Source organism: Pseudophryne corroboree, chromosome 6 (assembly GCF_028390025.1).
Source record: "Pseudophryne corroboree isolate aPseCor3 chromosome 6, aPseCor3.hap2, whole genome shotgun sequence".
In the NCBI taxonomy this organism is placed as follows: domain Eukaryota; kingdom Metazoa; phylum Chordata; class Amphibia; order Anura; family Myobatrachidae; genus Pseudophryne; species Pseudophryne corroboree.
In genome coordinates this window covers 395,191,833-395,208,857 of record NC_086449.1, presented here as the reverse complement: position 1 = coordinate 395,208,857, position 17,025 = coordinate 395,191,833, and the positions used below count along the sequence as shown (strand labels likewise).

General features: G+C 44.7%; 1 protein-coding gene across 2 annotated transcripts in view; it reads right to left on the bottom strand.

Annotated features, from left to right (window-relative positions):
• Positions 1 to 5,188: 5,188 nt before the first annotated feature.
• Positions 5,189 to 17,025, bottom strand: part of TAF3 (TATA-box binding protein associated factor 3) — a 251,817-nt gene continuing 239,980 nt past the window's right edge. The window contains exons 5-7 of one of the 2 annotated variants that reach the window (XM_063926823.1): positions 10,605 to 10,857; positions 7,474 to 7,580; positions 5,189 to 6,182 (exon numbers count right to left, since the gene is read on the bottom strand). In XM_063926823.1, coding sequence (XP_063782893.1) covers positions 6,071 to 6,182; positions 7,474 to 7,580; positions 10,605 to 10,857 — 472 coding nt within the window. In that variant the 3' untranslated portion in view covers positions 5,189 to 6,070. The remainder of the gene's footprint in view (positions 6,183 to 7,473; positions 7,581 to 10,604; positions 10,858 to 17,025) is intronic. The other variant, XM_063926824.1, reaches the window with a different exon arrangement.

Below are 17,025 nucleotides of genomic sequence, written 5' to 3'. Positions count from 1 at the left end.
TGCGGCCAAGGCATTCGATAGCGTTGAGTGGCCATACCTGTGGGGAGTCATGAGGATCATGGGCTTTGGCCCTAACTTTATACAATGGATCAAATTGTTATACCAGGATCCACGCGCCAGGGTCTTGGTGAACGGCTACATCTCCTCCTCCTTCCCTTTGACACGGGGCACCCGACAGGGTTGCCCCCTCTCTCCCGCCCTGTTTGCCATAGCCATCGAGCCCCTGGCCTGTTTGATTAGGTCGCACCCGGACATTGGGGGAATTGATACGGGTTCATGCACTGATAAAATAGCCCTATATGCGGACGACTTGTTGTTATTCCTCCGAGACTACGCGGTGGATATGCCCAATGTGTTGCGGGTCATAGAGATCTTTGGTGGGTTTTCAGGTCTCCGCATAAACTGGTCCAAATCATTTATTATGCCCGTTATAGGCTCCCCCCCCCAGGTCCCGAAAATATCCCTACCACTGCGTTGGACAGCCCAGTTTAAGTACCTCGGGATCCTAGTGACCAACGATCCATCAGAATTTGTGCCCTTAAACCTTGATCCTCTGGTTCAGACATTTGTGCGCAAGTCAAGAGCTTGGTGCAAGCTCCCGCTGACAGTGACGGGTAGGGTCGGCCTCGTCAAAAGGGTAGTTCTGCCTAAACTACTATATGTTCTCTTGCAGTCCCCCGTATACATCTTTCCAGCCTTTTTCAGGAAATTAAACAGTGTCATAACGTCCTTGATATGGGCCAATAAAAGATCTAGAATAAAACTATCCACTCTTACCAGACAAAAAAGGGACGGCGGCTTGGCCTTGCCCCACTTCCAATTGTATTACTACGCCGCTCAATTATCACACATCGGTATTTGGCTCCGGTGAGGGGAGGAGGCTGGACTGGGCTGGGCGTTCCTTAGGTGCTATTACCCAGATCTCTCCCCGGCGCAGGTCCTGGTTGGGGGAAAACCTTCTAGATTCTCACCCCCTATTGTTTTTCAGGCTATGAAGATATGGCTAGCGTTGAGGAGCCTGCTTGGGTATGTGGGTATGGACCCGGATACCCCTCTGTGGCACTCCACAGTGCTCAGTGAGCTGGGGTCTCTTGAGGGCGGGGAGATGTGGGCTCCGTACTCGATAAATTCAATGTCTCAACTATATAACGATGGCGCATTGAAATCATTTCAGCAGTTAAAAGAGGAGTTTGGACTTCCGAACTCTCACTTTTACAGATTCTTACAGCTCAGGAACGCCTTGCAGGCACAATTCGGAGATTCCCCCCCGGCACTCCTCCCCTTCCCCATTAAAACATTTCTACTCTCACTGGGTCGAGTCAAGGTGATCTCCTTCACCTACTCGTACCTTATTCAAACACTACATGCAGACCCACTCTCGAATCTTCGGGAGAGCTGGGAGTGCGATCTGGGTCCCATAGACGGGGAGGACGCTCTGTGTAACCCGAGTCAGGTCACCAAATCGCTGCGGTTTCAACAGATACAGCTCTTCATTCTGCATAGATCATACATGACGCCAAGCAGGCTGGCCAAATTTAGGACGGATAGCGTTGATGTTTGTCCTAAGTGCGGGGCTGCCGGAGGCACATTCTGGCATCTTGCATGGGAATGCCCGTTGCTGCAGACGTTCTGGGCAGGGGTCGGGTCGATTCTGGAACATACGGGGATACCGAGAGGCTTACTGACTCCGAGATTCTGTATTTTGAGGGTGGGTGGTCCCGATTCTGGGTCCCGCTGGGGGGGCATGTATGCCCGCAGTATGTGCGCTCTGGCTAAGGTGTGTGTTGCGCGGGCGTGGATGGCCCCACGGCCTCCCACGGTGCCTGCCTTCATGGGTTTAGTAAACGATACCCTCTTAAAAGAACGATATGTATATATGAAATATAATGCCCTTGCCAAGTACGAGAAGATATGGTCCCCTTGGATTAATTCCACGTACTCATCCCTCGCCCTTCAGATTTAGAGGGCGCCGACTGCCGCCACGGTAGATCATTTGGGCCCGGGGGCGCCGGGCCGGACCTATACCTCTCCTTAAAAGTAGATTGTTCACTATTTAGCTGTCGCACCGCACCATACACACCATGGGTTGACTAGATTTGAGTTTGTTTCAGGGGGTTTGTTTTGGGGTTGAGGGGTTTTGGGCTACACTTGGCCTGTTAGACGGGGTAATTACAATAAAGGTTTGGGGAGTAAATATCCAAATGGTTAAGTATGAGAATTATAATTTGGTTACAGACCTCAGACACTATGTATTATGTGGGAACTATACACAGGAACAGCAATAAGGGAAATGTATTTTATATATGAATATTCTTGGAGACAACCATGTCTCAGTATAACGTGTAACAATGAATATGCTTCCTAGTGTACACTGAAATGTCTGTATCATTATTTATACTGTTGAATAAAAAATTATTCTATTCAAAAAAAAAATACTCTGGGGGCTGTGGCCAATCCGAAAGGCAGAACCTGGAACCGAAAATGCTGTTGGAGGATACCGAACCTGAGATAGCGGTGATGAGACCGGGCTATAGGAACATGTAAGTAAGCATCCTGAATATCCAGGGATACCATAAAATGCCCTGACTCCATGGCCAAAATGATGGAACGTAAAGTCTCCATATGAAAATGAGGCACCCAAATGTACTTGTTCAGCTCTTTGAGATTGAGTATGGGCCGGAACGAGCCATTTGGCTTCTGGACTAGAAACAAGTTGGAGTAAAAACCATGTCCTCATTGTGCAGGAGGAACTGGAATGATTACTCCTGACCGAAGCAATTTCTGAACTGCCTCTTGCAAAGCCCTGGCCTTCGTCTCTACCAGAGACGGACTGGTATAAAAAACCTTTGAGGAGGGTGCTTCTTGAAAGCAAATGTATAACCGAGAGATACAGCTTCTTGCACCCAGGCATCTGTTGTAGACTGCTGCCAGATCTGTGCAAATTGAATAAGTCGGCCTCCCACCCTGGGATTCCCCAGGTGGAGACCCGCAACATCAGGCTGATGGCTTATCTTCTGCTTTAGAAACCGGTCCTCTGGTAGCCCAATGCTTTTCAGTCTTACCAGACTTCTTATATTGGGACTGTTTGACATCACCTTTTCCTTGAGACCGAAAGGGCTGAAAAGCTGGAACTTTAGGCTTGAATTTGTATGTGGAAGAAAACTTTACTTTCTTGGAGTCTGCTTCTGACTCGAAAATACTGCTTAATTCTTTACCAAAAAGAATACCTCCAGAAAAAGGTAAAGACTCCAAAACCTTTTTAGATTCTGAATCAGCTTTCCATGTACGTTGCCAAACTGCTCCGTGAGCGGCTACTGTTGAAGCGGACGCCTGAGAGGCAATTGCACCCATATCCAAGGCTGCTTCTTCCAAAAACATTACAGCCTGTTTGATATGTGCAACATGGGATTTTTGCTCTCTAGATGCCATTGAAAGATTCCCTTCCAATTCATCAGCCCAGGCAGCCACTGCTTTTGCCATCCAGGCTGAAGCCATGGCTGGTCTTATGACTGCCCCAGACAGGAAAAAAAATGGATTTTAGAAAACCATACACACTCTATCCGTGACATCATTTAATGATGTTGAAGGCAGAGGTAATATAGATTTTCGCACTAATCGAAAAACATGCGTATCTACTTTGGAGGCCTCCTCCCTCTTTAAACAGTCCCCAGCCGGAAGAGGATAATTGGAATTCCATCTCCTAGGAATTCTAAACTTCTTACCGGGCATAGCCCAACCCTCTTCTATAATTTCCGTCCTCTGATCTGGCCGAGGAAACTCAGTCTTAACTGTTTTGGGACGTTTAAACACAGGTGCCTTGGATTTCAACACAGGCTCTGCTGATTCTTCTAAGGATATAATGGCTTTCATTGCATTAATTAACTCAGATATGTCCACTGAGCAGAGACCTTCTTCCTCATCTCCGTATGCAGAACCAGAGTGTAATCAGTCTTCATCCTCCGACGAATCCTCATCTGAAACATGTGTAGTGTGAAGATGTTGTTTCAGGTCTATGTGATTTACTTACCACTGGCCTTTCAGCCTGTTTCTGTTGAGAGGCTGCTACTTACCCTGCTGGAAGTGATAAACCGCAGGTGGAAAGCTGGATGTAAGGGTTAATCGTGTAACCTATCCCTGGTAAAGAAGTTGGAATTATCCGCTCAGCTATACTGGATAATGTCTGTGCAAACATAGCCCAAGGGAGATCAACTTGCACCTGTGTCTGACTGGTAGCAGTCTTCGACACACGGGACTCGAGAGGATCGCCTGTTGGAGGATTCTCCCACTGTACTCTTCTGCTGAGAAAATAGGAAAGAGGCAAGCAGACGCTTTGAAACTTTTTATGTTTCCAAGCTAATGCTATCTGGTCATCTAAATCCTGTTGGAAAAATGACCAAAGACTTTTGTTTCTTCCCAAAAAGGGATGGTTGTGAAGGTCCCTGGTCAGGGACCATTAGTACCTGACGCACCATAAGGATCAGTGCCTCTATGCCCTGAGAAATGACCTCAGTGTGTAAAACAGACTGTAAAAGAGCCTGGTGCCCGTCTTGTAAGACCAATATTTATTCCGCAAAAAAGCCAAGACCTCGATTTTGCTCTATGTTAGATTGCAGAGTCCATTCAAATGATTCTGATTAGCAGTGCTTGGTACTATATAGCATACATCAACATTATATTTTTTCTTCCTGTGTGGAAGTCTCAGTATGATAGCACCTCTAGTTGTAATTAGAGTGTGCAGTACAAGGTCCCTTTCCCCAAAAAGACCTTTTGGAGCTTATCTACTTCGTAAGGTAGTTGGTTTAGCCTTATGAATGTACAGCTGCTAAGATATCCCACTCAAACTATTTTGGTTTTGATTGGGAACGGAGGAGGGATCTAGTGTGGAGTTTCTCCCCCTTCCCTTAACCCAATATATAGGATTGCCCAGAGTGCTCATAAACCCACCCTCACCTACACAGATATTGTCATGGGCAATGAACTATTCAATCGTCAGTTGATAATCAGCTGTATGGTCGTGATATCTGTTGGGTTACAGGCTGTCAGATAAATGGTCTTTCGGTCTGAAACATATTTTTTTATTGCAGTGAATGCCAACCATTAGTCTAAACTGGTTGATGCTAGAAAAATTGTTTCCATTAATTTCCAAAACCCAGTTAAAACACAAGAAAATAAAAACGTCCAGCACGTGTCATATTTCAGAGACACACCTTTAATATATACAAAACATACTTTCAGATGAAAGATAACAAATATGCTGCTTTTAGCTGTAATGGAAAACAAGCCGACAACAGCACATAAAGGTTGGTTTTGCACAGAAATGCATATCTCTTGCATGGTACAATTGGGCATCTGCAACCCAATAAGTTCCAAATCTAAGGGACTGATAAACCAATATATGCCAAGTACGTGCACACCAGGTTTAGACATATGGTTAAAAAGCAAAAAAAACAAAAACAAATCTAAAATATATTACACATCAATGAAAAATGCTAGGAAATAAGTGGATACAATAGAAACATCTCTTTAAAAATATATATATATTTCACAAAGCCAGAAGTCATTTATTTATATTAGCACAAAAATGAAAATAAAGATTTGTATATATTTTTAACAAAATATGTACTTGACACATAAATTGGTATAGAACAGCTTTCCTTATGATTATCAACAAGTACAGCAAAGATGGCAAAAGCAAAATGGGCACAGTCCCTTCAAAGTCTTTTTTTAAAATAATTCACTACATTTTACATCTGTGTGTGGATTTATCAAATAGTTTACAAGTTCAATTCCTATTGGAGGAAAATACAGCTATTATACAGGAAGAGAGTACTGTTCCGGAAAAATGGGAGCAAGTCACTCTCTGCTCAAACAGTATATTGTGGCTCAGCTTTCCTCTGCCATTCTAGGTGTTGGGTGCTCCTTTTTCTTAAATCTGACAGAAGGACCTTACAGTCTAAGGCCTACTAATTGCTTGTCTGACAAAAGTCCACAGAAATGAGCACGGCTAAGCCAAACTGTTCTATTAGTAGAAGCACAGCTAAAACAAGCCAAGGACCGATCCCTGTAAGTCTCAATGAGCTTTGTGCTTCCTTTTTTTGTGCTTCTTATCTTTCTTTTTACCATCACATTTTGTACAAAACCACTTTTCGGATTGCGGCTCTGCAACTAATCCAACGCAAGGCCTAAAAGGGAAACAAATTCAAAAATAAGAACAGGTATAAGCAATGTAAAATGATCTGCCCTTGAAGAATATCAAAGAAAAAAAACACACCCTCTGTAAAATAGTATTTTTCTCTACTTTAAACAGTAAGTATGTAAACTGTGCACAAGAGCATTCCAGCATACCTCCCAATTGTCCAAATTCACAAATCACAGCAGCTCTCAGAAAAGTGGGCCTTTCTGTGCAGATCAGTGACAGGGGGTTTAGTTTGTCCTGATTCTGCAGGTCTAGGTGCTGAAAAGTTTGTATTTTGCGGATTTTTATATTAAAGTAGAGGTCATAATTTTATGAGGGGAACAAATATTCATGAGCATGCAGCCCATTCTTTTATATATCCCCGAGTGCTTAGGCGACTGCTACATTTTATTCAACCCCAACAAACTTTTAGCTCTGTACTGTTCATTTAATAATCAGCATATACATATACTAGTTCACATGACCATTCTGTTCATAAGCTTTTAATTGATGATAATATAATGCGCTACAAAAAGCGCATTGTGCTGTACTAAACACAATGATAAACTGGGATGCAACTCTACTGATCTCTGGTCAATCTCTCCAAGCCTAAGTTTCCTGTCAATCAGTATTACTTTGTTTATGGACAGTGCAGATAAACAAAGCCTCTTAGCTTCTTTGCTATTATCAGTAAAATGTAAAAAGGTAAAGAATAAGCACAATGTTTATAAATGGTGAGTCGTATCATGAGCCACTACAACATTTCTAATTTAAAACTTTTCACTGCTTGAAGATTGTTCATCACCAATGATACTTACTGCACAATATTCAGTAAAATGGTGGCCAGTGCAATTAGAAAAAAGTAAAATGGCTGTAGTTCTGCATATTCCTTCCAAATAATAAATATTATATGCAGTATATTAGGGAAGCATGTTGCCATAGTGGGTAGCATTGCTGCCTTGCAACATTGGAGCCATGGGTTCACAACAAGAGCACAATCTGTGTTGAGTTTGCATGCTCTCTTCATGATTTCGTAAGACTCCTCCGAGCACAGTTTCATCCCAAAAACATACTGGTAGGTTAATGTTACTACTTGTGGGTTTAGGGAACTTAATTGTTTTACTTTTCTGGAGGTGGACTGTACGTAAATGATTCATTGCTTTATATGTTGGCAATACATACAATAATGATAGTTCTAAAAGAACAAGTCTACAAATCATGTTAACTCTTCATAAAATGTCATCCTTAAAACCTTGTATTAATCTTTACTTTGCTATGAAAGGCATGGACTAACTTACCAATGATACCAGTCGTCACATCCATCACACCCAACCATTGGACTCCCATCGTCAGGTTTATTACAACCTGGACAGATCCATATTTGATTGCCCCATTCATCACGGATCTGCAAACAAATATACTCCTTCATAAAAAATAAAAATAAAAACACTCAAAAGGCACATTTTTGTAGGAGTAGTAACTAAAGGTGGGCACACACTAAGCGACGTGCTCCGTGAGCGACATCACCTAGTGTGTCCCCTCCCGGCCCGGGACGCCCGGCGGCGGGCATGTACACTGAGTCATCGCAGAGTGACGTCATGCTGCAGCCGGGCTGTACATGCTGCTTTGGACGATAAGTCCAAATTGAGCTGCATGTATGGCAACACAGAGGGTCGTTAACGACCCGCGGGGCCATGCATCGGCCGTCGTCAGCTGCATACACTCTAGGCGATATAGTAAACGATATTGCTCAGGAGGGGGAAAATGAGCTATAACATTTACTATATCGCTAAGTGTCTATGCACCTTAACAGGGGTCACTGCAACAAACAGCAACTTAAAAGACTGTTCTGATAAGATATACAGTACTGTGCATACAACCAAACGTTACGATTACCCTAAACAGAGTGGTCATTGTACAGGAGCAAGGTCACATCCAAGGTAGTAGGCCACTACCACACCTGCCACTGCTACCAGCAGCACCGAGGAGGCACATCTCTTAACTATCCTGGAATTGGGACAAAAGACCTGACCAAGTAGGTCAGCGAGGCAGTGTCCTTAAATTGGGATAGGTAGGATGTATGCACCATGAATGGAATGTCACCGAGCTGAAATACATGACAACCTCCCTTGCATCTTTTCTACTTTATAAATGACACAGTTCCTCATTAGGATCATATTGCAAGCCAAAGGCTTTGTTTTAAAATGGAACATTCGAAGTGTGCCTCTTGCATTAAAACATCACTTATGTTAGAATACCATTTTAAGGGGTATGTCCAGTTAGCCCCAGTAATTAACCAGGGCTAATTGTCCCGCCGGGGGCTATCCTATTAGCCCTGATAAGCCAGTACAAGCTGCGGCTTATTGGGTGTTACCTGTTGATGCATCAGGTGCCGGCTCCTGACAGCTCTCGATGCATCGCTGGACCTCCAGTTCCCCGGTCACATGACCGCTCTACTGTCATGTGACCGCTTAAGTGGGTGGGGAAAGATGGGGGATGCAGGTCACGGTACTGCCCCTGCTTCCTCATCAGGGGTCACATCGCCGAGTGCAGACTCCCAGGCCGTGGCGCCCTCCCTGCAGTCCCAGCCTGCTGCGGCAGGCCAGGGACACTGCAGGTTGCCGCATTTATCAGGGATTTTGTTTCGCCTGCCCTAGGCAGGCAAACTCAAATCCCCGGAAACAGCCCCGTTTCCATGCAAAAACGGGGCTGTTGCTACCGAAAACACACAGGTTTCACTAAACCTGTGTGTTTTCGGAAGATAATGTATTTTTATTTATTTATTTTACAGGTGATTTAATAGGATATCCTGTAAAAAAAATAAATGTGAAACATCGGAAAAAAGTGTTGTTTCACCTCTAATTGGATACCCCCCTAAGTATCTGTTCATTTATGTTTTATTTGTATTTGCAATCATTCTACATTCACAGCCATAGCTGCCTGGTAGCAGTTTATAGATGAAGCTTGGCAATGGAAGGGCTACTGGCCATCAAACTATTATGAATAATAACCAGCAGCAGAAAGAAAGAAGTAATAATGCCACTGTATAGGTTATAGGTACAACCTCATCTAGAATACGGTGTTCAGTTCTGGAGGCCATATCTCCAGAAGGAAATAAATACATTAGAGATTGCACAAAGAAGGGCAACTAAAATAGTGCATGACCTACATCACAAAACATACCCGGAAAGACTAAAACATCTCAACATGTATATTTTGGAGGAGTGAAGGGAAAGGGGGGACATGATAGAAACTTTCAAATATATCAAGGGTTTTAACAAGGTACAGGAGGAAAACGTTCTTCAAAGGAAGAGGAGTACTAGAACACAAGGGCATGCACTGAAACTAGAGGGAGGAAGGTTCAGGGGAAATTTGAGGAAATATTACTTCACAGAAATGGTAGTGGAATAGCCTCCCATCAGAGGTGGTAGAGGCAAAGACAGTAGAGAAATTTAAACACGCATGGGATAGACATAAGGATATCCTTACAAAGAAATAAGGATCAAATAGGGTTTGAGGTAAAAATATGGTAAAAAAGGGGCAGACTAGATGGGCCAAGTGGTTCTTATCTGCCGACAAATTCTATGTTTCTATGTTTAATCTATGCAAGGCAGAAATGCCTCTACACCACAGACTACTTTCTGGGAAGTGGAGGCAGGTAAAGAAAGCGGGAGGAGAATTACTTACAACAGGTAAGCTGGAAACCAAATATAAAATGATTGTTTATACAGTTCATTCAGAAATTCATTCAACAAACAGTAAAGACGGTCACAAATGTAAGTGCTAGACTGCAGTGAAGCAGTTATATTAAAATCAATATTTTACAGTGCAGAATACTTAAGATTTTCAAATCTTGAAGCATACGTCAACAAACGACACCCCGCAATTTTCTGCAATTAAAAAATATACTATTCTGTAGGAGATTTACTAAGTTCTTAACTTTGCATTTTTACTTATTAGCCAAGAGCACACTATTCAACTTGCTGATAAGATCAAGGGTATAAAATGTTGTTACTCAGTAACTTTCCATTTACTTTAGGACATCTCTCACTTTGAATTGAAGCACGAGTGAAACGAAACTAGTAAAGCAGTAACACTCAAGCTGTGTAGATGAGTAGCAGCATTGAACTTTTACATTGAATTAGCTCCATAAACATTATTTCAAAGCAATTTAGCAAATTCCAATACTGTTCCAACAAATTTGATGGTAAAAAAAAATTAGAATGATCTGATGTAATTTACAACTTTAAAACAATAAATGCACTATTTAAATCTCCAGCAGCAGGCCGCCAATATTATTTTTCAATGAATTCTATATTACAGAATTAAGTTGATTCGGTGCAAAAAAAATGATCATATACAGCATTGTGGACAGTTTCTTAAGAAAGGTATAGGAAAAAAATAACAATGAAATAGTGAGTGTACTCACCACATAAGTACTGACCGTCTCTGTGACAACACTTCTATAAGGTGTTTTAGAGTTGCCAGCGTTTGGTCCAGGAGTAGGAGGAGCTGGATTTGGAGTTGGAGATGCAGCTGCTGGAACAGTAGGTGGCTGCACAGGAGGTGGAACAACAAGTACTGGCGCAGGAGCTGGGGATGGGGTGGGTGGGGGCGATTTAGGCAAGGAAGGAGCAGGAGCCACCTTAGCATCTGGAGTAGATACAACTTTGCTGATGACTCTAGGGAGAAAATAAATAAATGACAAAACACATTTTATGTCCATGTACTGTAAAAATGAAAGATTCAAATGGTCAATTGAATTCTAATTTTCAGCGGAGTCTGAATTCCCTTGTGTGTATCAAGAAACCAGTTGATGAAAACATAGAACAGTTCACTAAGTGGCATGCAAAGTCAGATGGTTGCTATAACACAATTGCTAGTAAGAGACGTGAGCCAGAGGCTGGCGGCATAGCACTGAGTCCAAAGTGAACAGAATGTAAACCATAAACAAACCAAAAATGTCCACAAACGCTGACAGGGAAGGAAAAACCAGCAAAAACTAAACCGTACTTATCGTGTTTAAAAGTTTTCAGAATCATGTATAGTGATTAAAATAGGAATTTAATACCTACTGTTAATTCCTTTTCTCCTAGTCCGTAGTCGATACTGGGGTCTTGTACTTTAATACCATGTGTATAGATCAGGTCCACTGGAGCCTGGCACTTTAAAACTTTTAGTGTGTGCTGGCTCCTCCCCTCTATGCCACTCCTACCAGACTCTGGGGCAGATTTATTAAGCCTGGTGAAGTGATAAATTGCACGGTGATAAAGTACCAGCCAATCAGATCCTAACTGTCATGTCACAGGCTCTGTTTGAAAAATGACAGTTAGGAGCTGACTGGCTGGTGCGTTATCTCCTTCCACTTTATCACTTCACCGAGCTTAATAAATCTGCCCCTCAGTCTAGGAAAGCTGTGCCCGAGGAGACGGACCTAATATGAGAGAAGAAACAATACAACAGAGGTGAGGCAAAAGCCAACACGCAACCATAAACGAAAGGAGGGTGCTAACCAGAATAGAAGATAGCAACACCAACCTAACCCAGATACACAACTATCCCAACAACATAATGGGACAGCAACGTCTGTCCAACCAAATGCTTACAGAGGTAAGCAGGCACCCAGTATCCACTACGGACTAAGAGAAAAGGAATTACCGGTAGCTATTACATTTCTATTTTCTCTTACGTCCTAGTGGATACTGGGGTCTTGTACTTCAGTACCATGGGGAAGTCCCAAAGCTCCCAAACGGGTGGGAGAGTGCTGAGACCCCTGTAAAACCGCCTGACCAAACTGAAGGTCATCCTTGGCCAAGGTATCGAACCTACAGAATTTAACAAACGTGTTTGAACCAGACAAAGTTGCAGCTCGGCACAACTGTAGGGCCTATACAAAACGGGCAGCTGCCCAGGAAGACCCCACCGACCTCGTCGAGTGGGCCTGAATAGACATCGGCAAGGGGAGAGCCGCCGAAGTATAGGCCTGTTGAATGGCCAACGAGCAATAGATTGATTAGAAGCTGGCCGACCAATCTTGGAGGCATCATAAAGGACAACCAGCGAGTCAGATTCCTGAAGACGGGCTGTCCTTTTGACATAAATCTTCAGCGCCCTGACCACATCCAAGGACTCAGGACCAACGGAAGCGTCAGAAAACACTGGAACCACAATAGGTTGATTCACATGAAAAGCTGACACCACTTTAGGCAAAAACTGAGAGCAGGTCCTAAGTTACGCCCTGTCTGCATGAAAAATCAATTAAGGGCTCTTACAGGATAAGGCCCCTAATTCAGACACACGACTGGCAGACGCCAATGCTAATAACATCACCGTCTTCCAGGTTATAAATTTTAACTCCACCCTATGTAAGGGTTCAAACCAGTCTGATTTGGGAAAAGACAAAACCACATTGAGGACCCACGGAGCCGTGGGAGGTATATAACGGGTGGTTGCATATGAAGAACACCCTTAAGGAAAGTCGGTACTTCTAGTAACATGGCAAGCTGTTTCTGGAATAAAATAGAGAGCGCCAAAATCTGGACTTTGATTGAGCCTAAACGTAGGCCCATATCCACTCCCGCTTGTAGGAAAAGTAGAAAGCAACCAATTCTAAATTCCACAGGAGACACCTTTCGACTTTCACACCAGGAAACATACTTTTCCAGATATGATGATAATGTCTTGACGTAACCATCTTCCTGGCCTGGACCATGGTGGAAATAACCCGGGAGGGAAGACCCTTTCTTGCTAGAATTTCCCTCTCAACTTCCAAGCCATTAAACGTAGCCGCTGTAAGTCTGGATGGATGAACAGACTTTGGTGCAGCAGATGTCGTGGATCTGCAGAGACCAGTGATCCTCCAGAGAAATGGTCAGGAGGTCAGAGTATCACGCCTGTCGAGGCCAATCCACGGCAATTAAAATTGCGTGAACGCTTTCCCTTCTTAGCATCCTAGGGCTCAGCGGTAGAGGAGGGAACAGGTACACAAACTGTTACAGCCACGGTGTCGACAGTGCATCCACTGCTACAGCCTGTGGATCCCTCGTCCTGGAACAGTAATGGCATAGCTTCTTGATGTGTCGAGAAGCCATCAGATCGATCTGCGAACAGCCCCACCAGTGAACTAACTGTGGAAACACCTGGGGATGTAGGCCCCATTCCCTCGGATGTAGGTCGTGCCTGCTGAGGAAGTCCGCTTCCCAGTTGTCCACTCCTGGAATGAATATGGCTGAAATGGCCCTTGCGTTGGCTCCGCCCAGAGAAGGATTTTTGAGACCTCTCGCATCGCCGCGCTGCTTCTTGTTCCCACTTGTCGGTTTACGTACGCTACTGCCGTGGCGTTGTCAGACTGAACCTGGACCGCCTGATTCTTCAGGAGATGAGAAGCCTGCAGAAGAGCATTATAAATTGCCCTGAGTCCCAGGACATTTATCGGCAGAGCCGATTCCTGTCTCGACCATGTCCCCTGGAATTGGGTCCATTGGGTCACAGTCCCCCAACCTCGGAGGCTGGCATCCGTCGTCAGTAGAATCCACGAGTGGATATTGAAACTATAATAGAGAGATCCGGGCTCTCGAAGATAATGTCACTTCCTGATGCATGCGAAGATGAGACCCCGATTATTTGTCCTGCAGATCCAGATGAAAAGGTGGTGCATGAAATCTGCCGTATTGGATTGCCTCGTAAGCAGCCACCATCTTGCCCAGTAATCGGATGCAAAGATGAATTAATACCTTGCAACGACTGAGCACAGAGTGAACCATAGCCTGGATAGTCAAGGCCTTTTCCATCGGGAGAAAAACCTTTTGAGACACTGTATACAGTATCATTCCCAAAAACTGAAGACGCTGGGTCAGTTCCAGGTGAGATTTCTGAAAATTTAGGATCCATCCATGATCCGTAAGTAGGCGAATCGTCAGATCGATGCTCCCTTGACACAGCCTTTATTAGGAGATCATCCAAGTAGGGAACTATGTTCACTCCCATCATGCTCAGTTGCAGCATCATCTCTGCCATAACTTTGGTGAAGACCCTCGGAGCTGTGGATAATCAGAAGCTGGAAACTGGAAATGGTCGTCCAATATGTCGGACCTGAGGTAAGCCTGATGTGGTGGCCACAGGGGAATGTACAGGTAAGCCTCCTTGACGTCCAGAGACACCAGGAACTCCCCCTCCTCCAGAGCAGACACCACCGCCCGCAGAGATTCCATCTTGAATTTGAACACCCACAGATACGGGTTAAGAGACTTCAGGTTCAAGACGGGGCACACTGAACTATCTAGTTTGAGAACGACAAAAAGACTGGAGTAAAAACCCCTGTTGTGTAACTGAGGGGGGACTGGAGCCACCACCCCCGCAAAAGTTTTTGAATAGCCTCTTGCAAGGTAACTTTTGCTGCAGGTAAAGCTGAAAATCCCGATCTGAAAAACATGTGAGGAGGGAGCATTTGAAATTCCAGCTGGTACCCTTGGGAAATTAGGTCCTTCACCCAAGGATTCCAGCAGGACTATGGCCACAAGTGGGCGAATGTTGAAGGCGAGCACTAACCTGAAAGTCGCCTTGTCGCTGGGGCCAACAGTCACGCGGAGGCTTTGCGGCAGGGGATCCGGTGGTCTGGTCTAGGGAGACAGCAGGTGCAGGTTTACAGGACTTACCACGAGATCCTCCGGAAGTGGTGGAGAGCCCTCGGCCCCTGCCTTTGAACCTTGACACATGAAAGGACTGCAAGGAGGGTCCTGTGTAAAGACGGCTAGCAGGCGGCGCAGCCGACGGCAGATAAGTAGACTTACCCGCTGTTGCTTGGGAGATCCATTTATTTAGTTCCTCTCCAAACAAAGCATCACCTGTAAAGGGAAGATTTTCTACACCCTTCTTGGAATCAGCGTCTGCTGACCACCGACGCAACCACAGAGCTCTGCACACTGAAACAGCCATAGCAGTAGTGTGGCCATTAATCTTACACAACTCCTTAATAGCCTCGCTCATAACATTTGCAGCATCCTGTATATGCTGCAGCAGAGTAACTACCTCATCTCGGGGCAAAGTGTCCAAACCGTCGATAACGTTATCAGACCACTTGACAATTGCCCTGGAAATCCACCTTGTGGGGCGTTGAGCAGCGCCTGCAACCGTATATACTGCCGTGAGCGTGGTCTCAATCTTATGGTCAGCTGCCTTGGCCACAGAATCAATAGACTGCTTCAACACCTGTCTCTCCCTTTTAGCTGCAGCTAATTCTGAATTAACATGCTGGATCATGCTGGTAAAGCTGACCAGCCAGGCAGGTGCTTGTGAACTGTGTCCTTGTGGAGACGAGGAACATTGTTCACACATGAGTGACCCCGCTGAAGATGGGGATGAATTACAGGCAGTACACATAACCATGTCTACAGACATTCTTCACCCTGTAAAACAGCGCAGCCCACTGACCAAACACCTCCACACAGACCCTAGAGAGCCCCTGAAGGAACACTTGAAGAGCGGACACCAGCACCCAGAAACACAGCAGTATAAAGAGTAACTAAGTGTATGACCTGAAAGGAGTGCAGCGGCGCTATCGCTAGTGTGCTCCTCCCTGTCTAAGACCCCCCCTGGTACCAGTACAGATTCCTGTAGCAGCTTGGGTCTCTGGGAGGAGCAGCGTTGTGTGCAGCTTGATCCACAGCAGCAGGAAAATGGCGCCTTTCCGCCTCAGGTCCCGCTCCGGGAAGCCCCGCCCCCTGTAATGGCGCATGGTCCCTGTTAATAGATTATACTAGTTATGTCAAGAAAAGATATATACAGTACTCCCAAAGCCTTTCAGTGACAGTGGGCACTGAGGGGCGTCTGCCCGTTTCCAGTTCGTCCACGGCGGGCACCGCAGCTCAGGGCCTGTGACAGCCGCGTGACCTGCTGCCAAAACTGCACCGGGGACCCGCTTACCCGGGACCCCAGTGTAACACTCTCCGCACCTGTATCTTCGGCATCTGTTAGAGGGTGGCGGCTAGCTGCTGGAGTGGGCACACATACTAACGATGTGTGATCAGTATCTCAGGAGGTCGTTGTCCTGTCAGCTGGGGTTACGAACCATTAACCCTCAGGAGGTTGGTTCGGCCCCCCCTCTAAGTCCCACCAAGCAGGTAGCCTGTCTGCCAAGCAGAGCTAACTGAAAATAACAAACTAAATTAAATTTTAAGAAAAAATGTCTGGAGCTCCAGAGAAGTGCACCCGGCTCCTCGGGCACATTTTTCTGAGTCTGGTAGGAGGGGCATAGAGGAGAGGAGCCAGCACACACATGCACACACTAAAAGTTTTAAAGTGCCAGACTCCAGTGGACCTGATCTATACCCATGGTACTAAAGTACAAGAACCCAGTATCCACTAGGACGTAAGAGAAATAGAAATAATGCAGCACCAAATGAAAACAGCAGTAATGTAGTACATTAATTAACCACTATAGATGCTCTATATCTAGAGAATTCTATATCCTTATCTACAGTATATACCATCTATTCTACAGTATTTCCTTCTGATTTTCAAAAGGACCCAAGTTACAGAGTTAAGAACTACAAAAAAGGTCAGTGTTTATTTTTGTCGAAATTAACTGTGTGAAAAAAATAGTTTAAAATGGGAACTTTATTAATTTTTTTTTGTATTTTGAGCAGTGTGTTAACTGGTAAGCTACAATAAGACCTGCTACAACATTTTTCCAATTCATTAAATGTTAAAAGGAAAGCGCAATGAAATATGCTGGCGCTATATAAAGGACTATACAATAAATAATGCACCAAATGGCTCCTTACTTTCACTGTACCCCTCTCCACCCTCTCTTACCACAGTGCAGCGCATAGACTTCTTGCTCCTACACCTTA